Here is a 20,338-nt window from a genome sequence, read left to right on the forward strand (position 1 = left end):
CATAGATAAGTTCCAAGTTGAAAACAGTAACAACAAAACATAGTGATTTGCATTATTATTATTGCATAGAGGTTTGTTTTGTTTTTTTTTTACTGTGAGCATAACTCACATTGTACCTGAATGGTAAAGATTCCAAAGGAATATTTTGCACTACTTATGGTAATAAGAAAAAAGACTTATTTTCCCTTACTTTTTATTCAGAATCAAAACCGAAAAAAAATAATTTGCCATTTCTTGACTATTATAAGCATAGCCAGAGTGACTGTGGTGGCTTTATTTAAACCAAAAGAAAATACAGAATTCATTACAACCCTTGAACACATGGAGTTTCTGTTTATTAGCACAGACACCTCAGTTGAAAGATCCTGCAATATGAACAGCTCATGACAGAGGTATAGCATTAACTCCCCATTAGGACGCCCTCCTGGAACTGCATTTCCATGCTGTTACCTGGTTTAGCAGGGCTTCTTTTTAAAACACTCTGAGCAGGGGCCTTACTTGAATCAAACCAAAATAACTATGGTCTTACACAGGCTAAATCCTACCTGACTATCAGCCCTGTGCTACTGAATTCTCCGGAGCACAGGCAGCTTTGTGTCTTCTGGTTTTGGTTATTGCAGAAGTTCTCTCCAGTGTGGTCTTAATCCAGCAAAGGAATTGTTTCAGAAGGGCTTGATGTGAAGCAGACATGCTTTCCTCCCTTCCCAGGGGACTTATGAGACAGGAAAGAAATGAGGCCTTTTTGTTCACTAAACAAAGTTCACTGCAGAAAAATATCTACTGGCCAAGCATATATATTAATAAAGGAATGGCTGAAAATGAGCAAAGGGCATGAACAGCAGACTGCAAAGACAGTCCTTTCCTGCTGAGTTGGGCAAGTTTTGCGAGGAAGAGTTCAGGACCCTGATCATCTGCAGCAGCAGGTCTCAGAGAAAGCTTCTTGCCCAATTTTATGTGACCCTAATAGTGCCTGCCCTGTCCTTTCAAGGAACTCTTCAAAAAGTTATTTATTTTCCACACAAAAAAATGAAACACGGCTTCTGCTTCTTCATCTTGTATTGGTTGTATTTCCCTACCAAGACCTTCAAGCTATTTTTACACGTTTCTTCAACAAGGATCTGGGTCTTCCAGGGACTTTCCTGGTGCAGCCACATACTCCCAATGGAAAGTTCAGCTAAGCAAACAATTTTGCCCCAAGGTTACTGACATTGCCAGATGATGATTCTGCATTGTCACCGACGATAGCTGTATTTCGGTACATCTAGGAATATCAGGAGAGCAATACATCTACTTATTCTCCATTTTTCCAAGTTATGTAAGATTCCCTGTGGGAGGTAACATTCTAGGAACAAAAAATGCTACAAAACCAGTAAAACCCAGATATTAATTACTCACTTGCAACTAGTGGTTCTGGCTCTGATTGTCTGAAGTAGAAAGTAACTTTTTCCAAGTCAAACAATGCAACCAATGTATCCTCTAACATAGCTTGTTCATCAGCCTAAAAAAGGAAAAATAAAAAGTGGAAAGGTCATTTCATCCAGATGTTTTCCCAACCAGAAATAATATTAGACAGGACATAAAATTAACTACAGTGTTGCACAACATTTCACTGTTGCAGTGAATAACCTGCTTAATTCCTAGATGAGGTAAATATCTTTGTTTCTTTTGGCATTTTCCCTTTTATTACTAGTTCAAGATTATTAAAAATTAATGTTATCACATCATACAGTAAGTTAATAGGTAATTTATTGCTATTATTATTTCTCTTGTCTTTTAATCAAATCATTCTGTCATTATTCCATAAGACACCAGATATTAACACCTTGTCTTGCCACCAGGTCTATCTTGTAAAGCAATAGAAGAAAAACATGAAAACTATATTTTTTTCTTTAGCAATCTTCTTTTACAATTTCCATAACTTTAGGATATCACTTATGAACAACATATAAGAGTTTATTGTGTCCACTCTTAGCACCAATAATTGAACCAGAAGCTCAGAGAAATTACAGCTCAGGATGACTTGCACTTCACCTACAGAACTCTAGGCACAAATCAAGTACATACATGTGCCAATATTCTGATTCCCACCTATAGTTCACTCTGTGTATCCCTGAGCTAAAGACACAGTTAAAGAGATCCAGGATTTCTCAAGATGCCTAACTGAGACTTTGAAAAGGAAAATAGTAATCTACAATTATGGTTATCTTGAGTTAACTATGCAGAGCAATTATAGCTTAAATCAATAATCACTATAAAGTAATTCCATTCATTATACAGCCATCCCCCGGCTCTTTAACAAGGGCCAAAAGGAAATCTGAGGCATGCATTTTTCCCCCTCTTAGAACTGAAACATTAGGATGGCAAAGAATAATAAATAGCTGCCCATAAATTGACAATAAATTATAGTTTACAGAATTATAGAACAGAAGAAACAAACACCACGATTTTCCCTGATCTATATAGTGAAATAGCATTCCCCCTTGTACTTATGAAAAAGCAAATCTGCTAGAAATATCTGGTCTTCTGGTTCAATTTACGAAGTCTATGGACAGAGTGATTTTGTCAGCAGAATAGTCTGAATACCATCGAGCAGCGTGGGAAACTCTTGCACAACTGCTCATTCTTTACTGAACTCTGGCCATAAAGAGTGTAATTTCCTTCAAATACCCTTGTTTAAAATAACACGGATCATTTGTAAGCCAAACAGTGCTGAGAAGGTATTGAAAAAGCTGCATTTAAATACATTTCCCTTGGTTAAGAACTGTTCGGCAGAAAAGACTGAACTTTATTTTCAATTGGACAATGCATTCTGCTGATATCTGATTATGTGAAAATAGTTGAGTAGCACAAGTTTTCACTACAAAGGAAATCACTGCAATCTTGAAAGAAAAAAATATCATTATTCAGAGCTTTAAAGACAACAGTTGCTTTGTGATAACATAACAACAAAGCACATGGAAAAACATTAGACATGGAATTTACTCTTCAACTCTACATCACCTGGTAGTGTTACACATTGTCAAAATGTGTCCAGAACTCAAGACATGACTCCAAGCTTGCCAGACAGCGCTTTCTTCACATGGTCCTCATGTGGATAAAGATTGTTCCCCTGTTTCTCTGAGGCCCCGATTTTATCTGTCTGTAAGCTGCACACACTCATGCAAACCCAAGCACCACAACTGCCTGTGAGATAGTTGGTCACACTGGCTTAAGTCAGTAGTCTCCAACAATAGCATAGACTAAGAATTTATGACTGTGATTTAGAAATACCTTTATTTGTATTGGTTTCTTCTGCTTCTAAAGTTTCTTATGTCAAGTTGTCAGCAATTTGCTGCCGAGACAGACAAGGAGAGGAAAGAACGTCTTTGATACTAAGAACATCATCTGTTATTTACACAGAGTTTTAATCTTACTGAGCAACTCCAGAGGTAGAGAAGACTGTCACGGAGCAGGCTATGCAGACTTTCACAGTTCCTCTGGTTAGCAGGAACCAGTCCAGTGTGAGAAGCATCTTAAATAGCTAAAGAAGCACTTTGGATAACTGAGGATTAAGGCACTACAAAGCCATGTCCCATTTTTAATTGTTTCTCAAGCCATGGCTCTTTGCCAAGCCTTGTGAAGAAACAACCGATTTCGAATTGCTCTGACAGGCTACAAGGATTTTCCATAGGACAGGAACAAAACAGACCAGCACGTTTACACCTTCAACTACTGTACACCTATAGTTTTTAGCAGGAAGGGTGATAAAATTACCTAAACTGGGTATTTTATTTATCTTGTATTGTTGCTCATTGAAAAATGAAGTTCTGCTTATCACCTAATAGTACATTCAATCCCAGGGAACAGCTACAACAGCAGTGGGGAGTCAAGGGTAAACTCACTATCTGCTAACTCAGAGCAAAGAGAATTTGAGGAAAACTTATTTCCTGTATCATAATCAAGCATTTCCCAAATCTGTAATTATCTGAACGGTATCTTTTCCAAATAGCAGCTAACTAAGTAGCAAGCACAAATGACACAAAAGATCAGATTTACATCTGAGACTATTTAACTGTGTGCCTGGTTCAGGGAGTGAAAAGGGTCTCTGACCAAGCAGGACACATAAGGAGCCTTACCAGGTTTGGAGAGAGCAGAGACTGGAAATGAAGGAGAAGACCTGCACTGGCTATCTGTTCCAACCACCTTCTGCTGGCCTCCAGGGTCTCCATTTCATATTCTTTGTTGTTGTCAAACATCTGATTTAAGGCCACCATCAGCTGCTCTGAAAACGCGCAGACTGTGGCCACCAGGCTCTGACAGAAGACCATGTCTCGCCTCAGTTGTATCTCGCTATCTGTGAGGTGTAAAAGCCAAAAGAGGAAAAGCAATATTAAGCAGATTAGTTAACAGCAAACAACCAAGGCTGGAATTCTTTTCCTTTCTCTAAAAACAAGCCATTTTAATGTCAAGCAAATTATAAGTTTACAGTCTGATGTTATCTCTAGTTGATAGTACTCCATGACCCAGTTTTCCATTTTCCTCATTAAAATATTATAATTCTAAAATTGCATATGAGTGCATTTAAAATCTGGAATCTAAAGTATTTCTCCATAAACAATGTACATTTCTCTCATAGATTCTAATGTACATGCCATAAATTCTATGTACTTTCGATGTCACAGGACAATGGAGGCAGGTCAGATCTTTTAGCTGCAATGTGAGAGCAAGTTGGGCCCACAAACATTTACTTTCCACCAGGAAGCAAGGACAGTCAGAAGCTCTTAACATGACTTCATCATCTGGTTGACTCCACAGCTACCAGCTGGGGAGGGCAAATGAAGACTGACTGCTGGAAAGCACAGTATTGCTACCAGAACACAGTCTATCCAAATAAAATTTATATGAATGTCAATCTATAAAATAAGTACAGAGCAGCATCACAAATCCAGGAAACAGCAGAGATTTATGGTGCCAGGAAAGTCCAGAGCAGGTCTATAGGTAGACAGCTATGGAATATTAGCAGCTGATTTAAATTAGGGACTAGCTAACCTACCAATCTTGTCTGAAGGGCACAAGTATTAGATTAGCTAAAGGTCAAAAGAATTAGAAAGGGAAACATATTCTCAATAAAGAGCAAAACTCTGATGATAAATATTCAGTGCTTCCTTCTTGTCCTCTTTTCTGAAGGTCTTCAAATAATTTTGTCATTATAAGCTGTTAGGCAAACATCAATCACAATGGTACAGGTAGATTTAATCTTTCTCAGAGCAAGAGAAGCATGTCAGGTGATACAGAGGTCTTTCCAAAGCCTAAACTATTTGTCTTTGCTACTAGATTGCTCTGCCTCTAAGAGGCTTAGGTCCTTTTCCAACTTTTCTATGGAGCTGACAAGAATTCTGATAACTGGATAAGTCAGCAGAAATTATTCGGTGCTCACTAAATTACTACCAAATGTAAAAATGTGCTTTTTTGGACTCCAAATATTTCTCAAAGTAACCTCATTCTGTCTATTTTCCTCTGATATCTTCTTCAGTCTTTTTCTCAGCTTTTGATAATAGTGAGCAGTCTTATGCTATCATTTCCATTCTATTTGACAGCTTCTCAGAACCTTGGGAATATTTTCCATAAATGATCAAATCATACTGTTTATGTACTGTGACTCAATGCTTCTTTCTTTTTCTTCTCTGTGTCTCTCAAGTTGTGCAAATCTAGAACAGAGAGGATTTTCTTCTTTAAGAACTATATACAATCCCGACTCTCCAACCTTAAAAATCCCCCTGGCTTCTCCATGGTCAAAAATTTTCCAGATTTACAGGAGTACTCAGGATTTGAGCCCAACACACATTGTTTCCTCACTTTGCTGAATTTTATCTCTTTCCTTCTAACAGCAGCTGACTTCCTCTGTATTTCCTGCTTCTGAAGCAGCCCCCCTGTGACTCAAACACATTTCTAAATCTCATTTAATACTACTTGAACATCAGATACTGAATACAAGAGCATTTTGGGGTCCTACAGAAATATTTTTATAAAAAATAAACTAGAGTTTACCAGCTTATAAAACAACATAAATAAGGAAAACTGTTTTTAAAAGATCAAGTCTAGGACATTTTATCAAATCACTTCTTATTTTGAGGAATTACTAAAAACTTTTCTAATATTTTGAAGAAATCTGACAAAAAATATTATAATCCCCTATATAAAATTATTCTTGTGCGTCATAACAGAAATAATTACGTCATGCATTCATGTAGTGCTGTAAGATGGTCAAAATAATGAGCTTTTACAGTTAAACTGGACTGCCTACTTGAACACGTAGGCACCCAAAAACTGTGGGGGAACTTGTGGCAGAGATATTATTTTTTAAATACTGATTCAGTGACAGTAATTTTGTAGGCACATGTCCCTGTTTTGTGTATTTTAAGCTGTATGCTGTATGGCATGATAGTAGAATTAATACAGAGAATAATCGGACTCCTTCCAGAAAAGAGGGACTTAAATATTCTCTAAAAAGAGATAAAAGGAAAGGCATGGGTTAAAATAGCAATATAAATCTGGAAACAGATGGGAATGAAAAGAAAAACAGTAAATAAGAAAACGCCCTGAGAAGAAACATGGCTGAGACACTGTGGAAAAGCTGAGTGTTTAGTACTTACTTTATCTGCCAAGATCTAGAGTAAATGACCAGATAAGGTATTTTGCATTAAAATAAAAGGAATGTGCAGTGTTTGTTAAAAATATCTGAAATTGTGTTCTTCAGGATTCCTTACTCTAAACAGTGGGATGAAGTTGCTGATTATCAGGTTTTATCATAGCTGAGATTTTTCCCCTTAATGTAAACACAGAATTTCTATTCAAAAGCAAAAATTATCTCAAACCACCCATATTCACTTCTCTCCCTCCCAAAACAAGCAAAATTACCTGTATATTCAAGAAGTGCCAAGAGTATTCGTGCCTTCACCTCTTAAAGAAAAAGGAGAAAATATTTTGAGGTAATGGTTACAGGTATTTTCATCAACATAATATTACATTCACAGTTTCTCATTTCATACCAGCTTAACTCCAATTTCTTTCTAGGCAATGCTGATTCATACCTAAAAAACCAGTAATGAGTCTCAACTTCACATTGTTGTACATATGGCTTGATAAAAGCTGGTAGTAATCAAAAGCACTGAGGAAGACACATGAAAAGGCAGCTGCTATCTCAGAGCACGTGTGTAGCACCTGTCTAGAGCAAGTCCATACATGAAGAATTCCAGTCCCAAAACTCTGGAAAACCGAGTTTTCAGTTGATTTTCCAGTTTTCATTGATTCCCACATTACCCTAATTCTTTCTTCTCCTTCTCATGTACTCTTTGTTCATACTCAAAAATCTCAAATTATCCCCATTTTAATGCAAACCAAAGCATTTAGGAAAAATACAACAGCATTTGCACTTTACTTCCAGCCTTCAGAATTTTATTTTGCTTCAAAAAAAATGTCTTTTGACTTAACAATCTATGAAGTTAAAAAAAAAAAAAAAAAAAAAAAATCTTCATTTACACTTGCAAAAATGTGGGTTTATCTCTCTTTATACTTCCCCCCCACACCTTTTATGTTTTCCTTGGAGGGAGCTGCTTTTCAAAGGCTGCAGGCAGGCTGAAGGAAGTGTAATTTATGACCAGAGCACAAATTTAAATGTGTTTACCAGTGCTCTAAGAAGCAGGAAGGTTAAAATCCACCATAACCTTAGAGAGTGCCCAACTTTGAGCACATCACTTGTCCTACGGGTACTACTTGGAGGAACACACACACACTTTCACATCTTTCCAAACCTTCTTTCACACACCCAAGTTTCTCTGCAGTCCTATTCAAAGCCCTGTTCAGTGCACAAGCAAGGCTGAAATTTGCTATATGGACAATAAGATCATTTGGTAACATTTCCCCCTACACCGTTACTGCCGCAAATACAAACACCCAAACATTAAAAATTATTAGGTATTCCTAAAAATTTCTGGTTCTAGGCCCTTGCCTTAGCCTCTTGTCTTTTGAAAAAGAAAACAGAGATTAATAACCTGGCATCTTGGAGTCTAAATGTAACTTAATAACAGAAAATAGAGTGTAGAGAAATAGGGCTTTTATCTGAATAACTCAGATACATCGAGGCTATTACTTGCATCTTGTTTTAGATAAGATTAGTTGGATCTCTGAATTCAAAACAATTTGAAGTATCTATAAATAATGATTTCCTGCTTATGGGGAAATCACAGGACACTGCAACTCGCTTTTATCACTTCTATAAGTCTACTGTGCTTCAAAATATACCCACAGGCAAAAGAGCGTTTTTAGATTATTTTCTACTTACCTGGGGTTATAAGTGAACCTTGGATGTCAATCATTTGCTTTTCAACAAATACCAAATGATATGGAAGTTCTCACTCCCTCTTGATACATGTTTATGGAAAAGAATAATTCCCTAGCAGTTTCTCTTAAATTCTGATTTGCAATGCAAGATGCGTTCAGTTTCTTTTATTTTTAAATATTCTTTTGTACTTTATTTTAAAAACCCCACATTAATCTGCTATTCTGATCTTTGCCAGGAAAGGCAAGATTTTAGCTTTATTTTGTTTTTCACACCTGAAAATATTTCAAAATGATAGATTTTGCTCTGCATGGTTTATAATTTAAATTGACACACATTTTTTTCTGCCTTCAATAACTGAAAGGCTCTGTCACACCTCACTCCTAATTTAAAATATATACAAACTTTCTCAGTTGCATCATATTTCCTGTTTAAACTTAAAATTATGCTGCTAGAAAAACAACTGCACTTCCTCATGTAATTAAATGACTAGCTGGCTAGAAATCTGGCTTGCTCTAGAACACCTCTTCTTTTGATCAAAAATCTTACTTAGCTTTTCTACAGGAATATTTCTACAGAAAATTTAAGCTGAAGAAGGACCTGTAGAAAAAAAAGTGATTCAAAACAATTTATTAATTATTCACTCAGTGACAGCCACCATTAAACTAAAAGAAATATTCTTAGTATTGGAGAGCCAACCCACTGTGATTAGCTCCAAAAAGGAGACATTTCTGTGGTTGTTTTTATAATTTCCTAACCCAGGGTCTGAAAATATGATGTATCTCAAATCAGAAATGCCAAGTCAGAGAGGGAAGATTTTGTTTGACTTGGCTGGCTGGTTTTTGAAATTTTATAATAATAAAACTTATCACAAAGTTCTTTCCCATTGGTCTGATATTTAACCGATTCTTTAAGGGACACTATAGCAACTAGCCCACAAGCAGAAGAAGCTAAACACACACACAAAAATAATTTAAAGCTAGTCCTAAGCTTTTGTTCCCACACAGAATCCTAGCACAGGCATTTTTATAAAAATAATCTTACTCTTTATTTCTGTTTATTTATCAAGCAGCACAGGATACAAAGCAGGACTTACAGGCAAGATACTCTGGAGGGAAAAGGCCAGTTACTTTCGTATAAAGACAGGGGAGAAAGTCTAAAACCTCAGCTCACACTGTCACTTGGTTGTGAAGCGGAGCAAAGTACTTGGTAACTTCTATACAGCACTGGAAGGGAGGCAGAGGAGCAGTGGAGGGATAGCATCAGTTGGGATGGATTAAATGAAAACCACGGCTTTGTAACAGAAAGAGAGAGAACAACTCCAGCAAAGCACAAAGACCAAGGTACAGGACAAAATCTGTGGGGTCTTCATCTTTCCAGTTCAACAGGGGGGAAAAATAGCTAAATTTCAATAAAAACCTCATTTTGGTGTATCAGTCCCATGAAGTTTTGTGACAAATCAGTTAAGTCCACTGGACTTCAGTAGCAACTGAAAAACCTACCACATTCAACATATGGTTCCTTTGTTTTCACTTGTCGGAAGACTATTTTCTCTTCAAAAGACTATTTTCTCTTCAGCATCTAAAGCCAACAGGTTAAGTACAAGACAGCTGAGATAAACTCCACTAACCCTGTTATTGAGAGTACAACCTCTCTATAGACTACACTGTGTTCCACAAACCTTGCCTAGAAGCAGCAGGAAGCAGCTGTGTATCTCTCCCCTTCCCTTCCTTTCCCTTCCCTTCTCTCTGTATTATTAATGAAGTGCTTATTTATGATGGTGTTGTTTTTACACTAACCTTCTACAAATTTTCTGATATTCTGGGCAAGACTCCGGACACTGCTGGGGAGGTTCCAAGGGTCTTGCTTGATGTGGAGTCGTAGCCTCTTTGGACAGTTGAGCTTTGGTTCCATTTCTTGCTGAAACTCTAAGCAAGGACAAAAATAGTATTTTTCTGCTTAAGCCTCCTGAGCAAGTCACAGTAAGACATTGTTTTTTTCTTAAATGTTTGCATTGTTCAAGGAGTTGGCAACTTATTCAACTCTAGTTGAAGCTATGGTGACAGGTCTAACAGTCATCTAAGCTCCCTGCTTAAGTCTAAGGAGAGAGTGAGCAGCATCCCCAAAAATGATTCTTTCTGAAGCAGGTGCATAACACAGAAGGTGCGTGGTAAGTAGGACCCTGGAACTTTTAGAGGCAAAATGGTTTCAATCAGAAAATTAAATTTATACCAAAATAACTTACTGAAAAAAAAACTAAACAGAAAACTCAAAACAAAACAAAAAAACAAAAACCCAAACAAACAAATAACAAAAAAATAAAACATAAGAAAAAAGTAAAAAGGAAGTTATGTACTCTTTTTGAGCAAATTCATTTAGCAGGTAGCAATTCAGGCTTTGTAAAACCTTGTAAACAGGGTAAAAAACACACTCTGATGACCTAAAACCAATATTCTTTGCTAAAAGATGTGTAGGGTCAATACATCTTAATATTGATATTAATAAAACTATCTGTTTCACATTGAACTTCTTTCTTTTTTTTTAAAACTCAGTCTACTGAAAGAAGTCCTTTCTGTTTTTCATCACTTATGACTTCCACCAGATGCTTATTTTTACCCTTCGACTTAAGCAACCATACAAGTGGTAGTGGAATTTACATACAGGGTATTTCTTTTTAAGCAATCAGTTATATATTTGTATAAATATATTTGTATATATTTGGCATAAATATCGCTGTGAGTATAAATCACAACTTATTTATAAATCCACTTCAAACATAATATAACCACAAAAATAAAATTTTAAAAATCTGGCGTTAGTAATAAAAAAGATCAGGAATGACTTCAGTAGTTGTGACAAAAATGTATTAAAACACCTGCAATATAAAAAACTGCTTCTTGCTTCAAAAATCTCATGAATACGTCAGTTCAGAATCTAAAATTTAGTTGATTTTGCAATTTTTTCCTACACTATGCAATAAAATTTAAGGAGACAGTTTGCAGCTAAGAATTAGGATCTATTTAACATGAACTTCAACAATCAGTTATTGCAGATTATACCAAGATTAAGCAAAATCAGTTCTTTAACAGCAGCTCAAGGAGTGAGCAGCCATTTCCATGTACCCTTCAAGCTGCCTTTTCATTCTCAATAGCTGGAATTAAATGTTACCTTGGAGGCCTCGACCTGGTGTAAAGTATTTTGTCTGCTCAAAGGCCCTCATCACAGCTGGTCCTTTCAAAAGATTGACAATTGAATCGACCTGTTGGGATCAAGGTTCTGTGAGAAAGATGTTTTTTACAGCAACAATTACAAATATTTTCTGTAAGAAATGTGGACTACTGACGAGCAACTTTGGATTCTTTCTTACCTAATGGCTCTAGTTAAAGTAACAAACTAGAAAATGTTAGACTAAATTTAAGGAGCTGTTTAATTTGCAGTTTTGGACTATTTACAGAAAACTGAGGGAAAATGAGTAAATACATACCAGCCCAGTAAACAGTGGGAAGCAAAATTAAAAAGAGGTATTTTCTAAAGACATCTTAGCTCAAGCACAGACATCAGTGTCAAAGCCAAGAAAAATAATCTCATACTTGACCAAAAAGATGCTCCAAGCAGCTATGGAGCTTGTCCTGTTTATCATGGGAGATTCGAACGCTTATGGGAAGCTCATCACCTGAAAAATATTTTAAAATGAGAAACTGTTTAGAAGCTTCAGCATGTTTTCCAAAACCTTTGCAACTTAGATAATCTGCTTTGCACACAGACTGATGTTTACACTGTCAGGACTATGGTAACAGTTTTCCCTACATAATTTGCATTTATTACTTACTCAGTAATACAGAAATATCTCTTAAAGAAATTCATATTCAAAACCCAACTGGTCATGGTTCTGGAAGATGCTTTAGATGAGCCTACTTGAGGGGAGGACTAGACAAGATCATCCCAAAAGGTCCCTTGAAACCTCAGCCATTCTGCGACCAGAATACACAATTCTTCTCTTCTGGAGAACATACCAAACTCCAGGCTAAATGGCCAAGTGTGACCCCAATGCAGCAGACCACAAAGTCACTGAAACTCATTCAGTGCAAAGTTTTCTTAAGGACTCTACAGATAATTCACAGTCCTAATGTTCTTACTAACAAAACGGTTCTGAGATTTTAGTAATTCAGCAAAAATACAGCACCCAAATCCTGTATTTGATATGAAGCTTTTAGCAGCACATACTACATGAAAAGTGAATAAAGTGCAAAGGAGGAGGACTCTTAGGTTACTGCCTTGTCACTTGCTGTTTCAGACAACAGGTGATACACCTCAAACTCTTTCAAAAAATGTTAAAAATTGAGCTTAAAACTGGCTTTCCTCCTTGATGTTGGTGACAGACAAGAAGTAGCCACTCGATAATGTATGATCCAAATTTATTCAAGGTTAATCTAGACTCATTTTTCTTATGTCACTGAAACACTTTAACAGCACTTTTCTTTCCTTGATTTTTTTAGCTCATTTAGACGTCCTTACAACCATTATACCTCTTCACAGGATTTTAATGGCAACACAGCATGGTGCCCAAGAGCTCTGATCTGGAGTTAGCCAGGTTAACTTTGGAACCAGCTGAAAATTAAGTCAGCAGAGAGTGTGAGTTTCACTGAGCAGCAATATTTGTCACCTAAAGAGCTGTATCTGTGCTTGGCTAGCAAAGACATGTCCTTTTAGGCACCTCGGTTGGTACTTCAGCTTGATGCTGCACAACAGTGTATCAGCTCATTTTTATGTAGAAGCTGAAGATACAGACCCTGGGTCTCCTTTTTTATTAACAATTCATTATGTGCTTCATCCTTTACTCTGTATTAGCTTAGCTGTGTAAGTATGTATCATTTCTGGAAATGAAATTCTGTCTTATTCCCATTACTCTGCATTATTCACAAGGTATCTCAGACACCTTACATAATGTCTTAATACTTTCCTGTTCCAACTGAAAATATCTCTCCTGGTACAATGAGCAATAAAAGTTTGCCTTCGCTATGGCCAGGCCTCACTGGTGGGCCACATTCAACTAATATGCTCAGTTTTTTCTTTCCCTAAATCATTCCCACATGATAAATTCCCAGCTTAGAGCAAATATTTTTTTATTATTAGTCCCTGAGTATATGACCTCCTTCTCCATGCAGTTAAATTCCCATTCCTATTAGCAGCTGCAATTACTTAAATCCAATTTGTCATGGCATAAACAAGAATGTCCTTCCATGTGATCTCACATTCCTTCCTACAAGAGCACACAGCCATTTCCTGCTGTCTAGGTGCTGACACTGGCTAGGACAGCATTCTACACTTACCTAAAATGCTCCTAACTCTGTGCAACACAATGCAATGTCAAGACATGAAAGACATGAAAAGCAGTGATTCCAGGAGCTCTAATACAGTCTATTCACAGAGATAATGGAATGCTGACTGTCTTTTACAGAAGGATTCCTAAGTGCAGCACTAGCTAGGCAGAAGCAAAATTATGCACTTCTATTACTAAGAAGGATGTAATTATTAAAATAAAAACAATAAAACTGCCAGGCAAATTAAAATAATAAAATCAAATCAAAGAAACAAAGACAGATTCATAGATCACTTTTCTAAACATACCTGAATCCATTTCATCACTGTGAAAATAAGAACTGCACTGGCTGCTACAAATGCTGGTGAAAGAGGCAATGGAGTTCCTATTGCTGTTGCAGTCACTTGAAAATTAAACACAAAACAAAAAAAAAAGAAATAAAGCTATGTCCTTTAACATAGGCTCTGTAAAAAAAGTTATGGAAATTATTTCCCTTTTCCCATCCTAAATTTGATGATGAGAAGGCCTGTGTAATTCTTTATACATAATAATATACATCCCTTTGCTTAGGCTTTCGTTTAATTTGCAGTCCTGGTAGGACTCAAAAGACCGGATTCCCAAAATAGATGCTTCAATTATCTTCCTTCCCCTTACCCGTGAACAAGTACTTGCAGAATAGTAATACAGAATAATAATACATTCAATAATAATTGAATGCAAAACAACCAACTTTTCTTGCATGAGTGGCAGTTTTTGAATCTGTGACCTCAGATATTTTAGTTACTTCACATTTTGTCCTGATTCATAGCTAATACAAACACTGAGTTTTTACAACTTGCACAACAGAGTCTCACTGAGGGTTTACAGGAGATTTGATTCATTTGAGTAGCACCAAAATTCAAACTACAAACTATTTTCCATGTCAGTCAAAACAGTTCATGATCCCATCTCTTCCAGCTGTTCCTTTTTGTTTAGACATGTATAGACATTTGCATCTTCGGCTTCAGTCAAAACTTCTATGCATACAAAATTTCATCCACATTGGTCAGATAGGGAGATTTGGTGATTTAAATTTGTAAATTTTTTCTGCTCTTTTCTCTCAAACACAATTTTTTCTGCACAGAAAACACACAGAGAAGTACCTACTTCTGCAGCAAAACCAGAGTAAAATACAGACATTTGTATTAAAAATCCTATGAAGATACATTTGAATTCAAAGTTTTCAGTGTTATTTAGCCATATGAAAATAATTTTGTTTCAATGCAGGAAATGCTTAAGTAATTATCCAGCAGAGGGAGTCTTAAAAACCCAAGTGAATGTAAGATAATGTAAAAGTGTACCTAAGGGATGTTTATACATAATGATATGTATCTTATGATTTGGATGTACCCATTCACCAAGATTAACATATCCATTCTTAAAATAGCACTGCTGTTTATGTGTGTGCTCCATATTTGTTTTCTTTATTTGTGTAGATACAGAAGTGACTTTTCACTAATTTAGGCAGAGCGACTTATATTTCCTGGCTAACATCCATGTTTTGGACCTGTAGTCAACGAGGTAAATGAATGAGTTAAACTTTTAAATGAAGCAATATGATGTAATTACAATCACAACCATTAAGTAGATGAAAAGACATCAGTAACAACATGTTCCTAATAGCGGGTGAACAGTCCCAAGGAGTATTAAAAATTTCTGGCTGGATATTAAGAAATGTTTTCTTACTAACTCTACTCACTTATTAAAGTCTCCAAAGGGGAGATGAAGGTTAATTAAAACTGGGTTGTGCAAAGTATGAGAAAATAAAACACAGGAAAATGAGAAACAGATTAGATGCATTTGCTGTATCATTCTGCATGATTTTCGTGTTGTATTGTAAGGTTTAGAAGGAGACCCTACACAAAATGAGAGCATTATAATGGCTGAAATTAGCCAAACAGTTCCAGTAATAACCACTGTGGCATTATGAGAGCTGGAGATTTCAAGTATTGACTAATACAATTATTTAAGCAGAGAAAAAACCATTCCAATCTCACTCCAACACATGTCCTTAATGCACAAATTTTATGATTATTCTGTATGTGGAACCCTAGGTTTTATTATTCCTACAGAGTCAGAATGAACTATAAAGGACAGGAATCAGAAAAAAGAAAATGTTTTGAACGAAGAGATGCCCATGTCCTGGGTCACACCTTCTTTCTCCACACACAAATCCTGTGCCAGCTGGGAAACCTCCCAACAGAACCAAGCACACCTCACAGGAGCAGCTCATGAACAGTCGGTTTGGCACATCACAAACATGCAGGAAACTCTAAATGCTCTTCTGTTGGACCAAGAACTTTGCCTGTGTGTTCATTCACCATGTTAAGAACAAGACAAACTTAATCTGTGCAAATAGTTTCTGCATTTCTATCTGTATGGTTCTCTTTCTATTCTGATGAAGGGTTCATATCTACCAGGCTGCAGAAATCAAATATAGCTTAGAAAGAGATCTCAGCAACACAAGGTTCAGCAGAAAAATGATGAACCTACTGAGCTTCTAATTTCTGAACACAATAATGAACAATGATACTGAACAAATAATGAACATTCATTTTACTTGCAGCTAAAATTTAAATTTAGTTTTAATATCATGTAGTTAACCAATTCTCTCTAAGCAAGATAGTATAATCTATATAAGAACTATACTTGCTATAATTACTCCTTCCTTTCCAAACTCTTTGAATTCTCATCCACAGGAAACGTGATGCATTACAAATTCTAGAGGTGAGTTGATGCTACAGTATTTAGAGTGAAAGGTGAGAAATATATGTTGATAAACAGTATATTTTTCTTTAGTTCAGGAAGAATGATGGCTGTATCACCCTGCTTTCCATGGTAGATATTTGGTTTGTTGTTGGAGACATAATAACAAGTTATTTCTGTTTTTTATAAGACAGGTAATCTAAAGTTTTACATCTCTGGTTGTGATATCCTATCCAGATTTGGGAAACTAAGACCTAATAACTAATCTGTACTCATAAAACTTTATTTTACACATCTTGAGGCTAGTCACTCCTCCATTAGTAATGTCAGAATCATATTCCAATGGTCTTCATAACCACTTGATACTTTACAGATTTCCGTACTTGATTCAGTTGAAAAATAAAAATACTATTAATAAAGTTACCTGTAAGAATCCCTGTTACTGATGGTATCATGACCAGAATCTTCTTGTTCATCCCCTGTTACACTGAAACAGACTTTCTTCCCGTTCCTTTCACCCTTTTCATTGTCGCTGTCTGCTGGTATTAAAGGTTCAGGCGTTTTACGTTCTGATTTGGGAGAATATGTTATTGAAGAAAGAAGGCTGTGAAACACACACACAAAAAAAAAAAAGGCAAATTAATGTGAGCTAGCAACAGTATAACATTTCTCATCACCATCCTCCAACTATTATTCTATAATATGTGAAGGGAATATCTTAATTCAGTAAATATCTATTTGAAACAAGGGAATGAAGTGACAAATTCTGTTGTTAAAAAGTCCAGCAGTGAAATGCATTAACCTTACCAAATTCTTAATCATGTGTGAAAGTAATGATTCCAGCTGGAGAAGAAATACAGCACATTCTTGGACACTTGGGGTCAAACTGCATATTAACATAACTATTTTTAAATATGAATCCTGCACTTCTTAGCACAAATCAAGAAAACAAACTGAATAAACTGTATGTCTGTGAAAAGTATGTATTTTCCCAATTACTACTGTACAAGACATGCCAGTGTGCATCACAAATTATTCTACTAGGGCATTTTAAAGATCTTTATTAACATCTCTGTGTACTTACTGACATTCAAAGTGTCTAAGCCATTGTCACTAGTAAAACTGATGATTAACATACAAGCGTCTCTGACGAGCACAAAAGTGACATCCAGCCAAGAAGAGAGAACAGTGCAGATTGCTACTTTTAGAACATGCAGAAATACTGGCAGTGAAAAATTCATGTTCTTGGATGATTAATTCATACTGAGCTGCTCTAATTTACTTTCAAGATCAGAACAGCAAAAATAGGCAATTGTCCTTTAATTCCTATTTCCCAAACACTCCATTAAAATCACATTTTCAAATTAATATTTGGACTTCAAAAGCAGCATTTTTCTTGCAAAAATTTCTTGCTAACTACCTGAAATCAGAGGAGACTGAACTAAACTTCTTTTCCCCCTTGAATTACTTAGAAATAGTAGCAGGGTTTTTTATTGAAGGAGCTATAAGAATGGTCAACTGGCAAACTTCCTACCAAGTACATGGCAGGATTCAAACATATGTTAGATCTTCTTACACAAAATTCTTGCTACTGATGGGAATAGACAGATAGATTTTATCCCACATATAGTTAAAGGTACTGATCTGAACTGCAACTGGAATACAGAAAAATGATACTAAAGGTATAATTTCACTAGAATTTAAACTCACCCCTCCACTAGACAGATGTCTTTTGGGCTACGTGATGCCTTAACACTTTGTATTAGTAGGAAATCACAACTCAGTTCTTTCCAGTAACTGGCAAGCATAATTCCATGAATACAGGAAGAGAGATGGGGCCCATATTTTACATCAGTGTTCAACTGTTGATCTCATGCTAGAGATTGTGTGTTTTTGAGCTTGTCCTATAATAATGTGTTATTGAAGAAGAAACCCTAAGAAACCTTTTTTCATGTCTATAAATCTTATTTTCTTAGTAAGAAATATGTAAGGGGTTCAAAAAATGATTAGGCAAATTCATGGCAGATCATTCTAATACTGCTCTTAAACCAAAAGATCGGTTCCAAAAAGACCATATAGTTCTGCCTTCTGAAAGATGAGATGAGGACAAAGATGAATCTATACTTTTGCTTGTTCTTGTGTTCCCACTCCCATCCACTTAAAAATAAAAGTTCATTCTAGTAACTTCTTGGGGAGTTTGTTGTTGCAAGAAAATAATCAAGAGTAAGAAACAAGCATAATGAACTGCAATTTCAGCTCCTGAAAGTATCTTCCCCTGAGTAATTATTTGTCAAGACACAGACAGACTTCTTTTATTCTTTATCCCCTTCTTTTATGTGACTGTTTAGTCACTGCTGCCAAGACCTCAGTAAAAGACTGATTAAGGTAGCTGGATCTTTTCCTAAGGGGGCTTTTCCATTTCTCTCAGCAGGCAGGCTCTTTTTCTAAGGAAAATTTTTCTGCTGAACTACTGTGAATGAAAGATAGAACCTTGGATTACCAAGTTCTGGAGCAAGTAGGTACTGAGGTCACTGATGTGCTCTTAAAAACTCAGTCCAGGGAGTTTAAAATAAAAGCCTGGATACATCCCCGCCCCAGTAATCGTGCTTAAATTTACTTTTATTTTTCTTCTTAAACACAACACAGGCACAACACATTTTCTCTAGAAACGGGCCTATCCCAAACAAAATTACCTTAGACATCTAGCTCTCAAAGGGGAAACACATGTGTGAATAGTGACTAACAGCTGGAGAGTCTCTCTGAAGTATATTTCAATGAAACAGAGAAATTTAAATCTTAAAAAAAAAAATCCTCACCTGTGGAATTATTCCTATGGGCAACTCAAGTCAACACAACTACGACAAAGAAAACCTGCTATGGTTAGTCAAAGAACTAAAATTGGCAGTAACAAAAAACCTCCTTCAACCTCTGACCTTCTCTGTCTCTTCCTCACTCCACAGAGGCTTGAGAAATGTTCAAGCCTCTTGTATATGAAGGATATCTTTCCAAAAAACAGCTGGGATCGTGAGAGAGCACTGAGTGCATGAGAACCAAGAACACAGTAGAACCATATAGAAAACAATTTCAAAAATTACTTATTTCTGTGTAACACCTAGCAGCAACATGGGGTATCTGCAGCATCACTAAAGAACCATTGGGATACTATTAAACTATTTGAGTGTGAGCACAGTGGAGCCTTGAGAGGCTGTGGAAAGGGGATACATATTCTGTGTGTATTTTTCTCTCTCTCTGTCAGAATTACATCCCTTATCCAACCAAACCTCATCAGCAAACCATCACATAAACTCTTATGCAGACAATACTAGAAGTACAAAATCTTCTCTTAAATGTTCCCTTGCCATAATCCATAGGCTCTCACAGACCTGCTCTTCAGATGAAACATTCATTTTTCAATTCACTAACAGACAGAAGAGGCTGAGCAGATGACACTGCCCCAAGATTTTGTGAGCTGAAACATAGACCAATACTGACCTCAACCCAGAGACCTCTAGCAATATGAATGAGCAAGTTTTTCAGCAGTAGGTATAAAGGGTACCAAACAGTATTCAGTTGTTGAATTTTACTGTCACACAATATCAACATAAATTAAAAATTGTGACAGATAATATGCTCATATTGTCTGTCCTGAGAATATTAAAATATTAAACAATATTAAAATATTGTTTAGAATAATAAGCAATTCAGTAAAGAATGACATCAATTTTACTGCTACTATGCCACAGCAGAAAAAATAAATTCTACTGTCTTTATAAAAACAAAAAATTAGTATGTTCAAGCATTTCCTCCCAGCTGTTGAAGTACAAAAATTTCTAATTCAAGCACAATTGTCAGATTGTTGTGTCACTCTATCTTTTGTTTCTTAAGCCCTAAATCTCAAGAGTTAATTAGTATCTGCAACTATTTTCTAATATACCAGGTACTTCTGAACTGCTCAC

General features: G+C 36.2%; 1 protein-coding gene across 4 annotated transcripts in view; it reads right to left on the reverse strand.

The window, feature by feature from the left end:
- PREX2 (phosphatidylinositol-3,4,5-trisphosphate dependent Rac exchange factor 2) overlaps positions 1 to 20,338 on the reverse strand; it is a 169,624-nt gene that overhangs the window by 49,022 nt on the left and 100,264 nt on the right. For all 4 annotated transcript variants that reach the window (XM_014255924.2, XM_014255930.2, XM_005517107.3 and 1 more), the window contains 8 exons: positions 16,807 to 16,986; positions 13,946 to 14,040; positions 11,908 to 11,990; positions 11,486 to 11,576; positions 10,117 to 10,245; positions 6,898 to 6,939; positions 4,116 to 4,333; positions 1,396 to 1,498 (listed from right to left, as the gene is read on the reverse strand). In XM_014255924.2, the coding sequence (XP_014111399.1) occupies positions 1,396 to 1,498; positions 4,116 to 4,333; positions 6,898 to 6,939; positions 10,117 to 10,245; positions 11,486 to 11,576; positions 11,908 to 11,990; positions 13,946 to 14,040; positions 16,807 to 16,986 (941 nt within the window). The remainder of the gene's footprint in view (positions 1 to 1,395; positions 1,499 to 4,115; positions 4,334 to 6,897; positions 6,940 to 10,116; positions 10,246 to 11,485; positions 11,577 to 11,907; positions 11,991 to 13,945; positions 14,041 to 16,806; positions 16,987 to 20,338) is intronic.

The sequence above is a fragment of the Pseudopodoces humilis genome, chromosome 1 (genome assembly GCF_049639895.1).
Source record: "Pseudopodoces humilis isolate 2021_Gansu_Grassland_sample_001 chromosome 1, ASM4963989v1, whole genome shotgun sequence".
NCBI lineage: Eukaryota > Metazoa > Chordata > Aves > Passeriformes > Paridae > Pseudopodoces > Pseudopodoces humilis.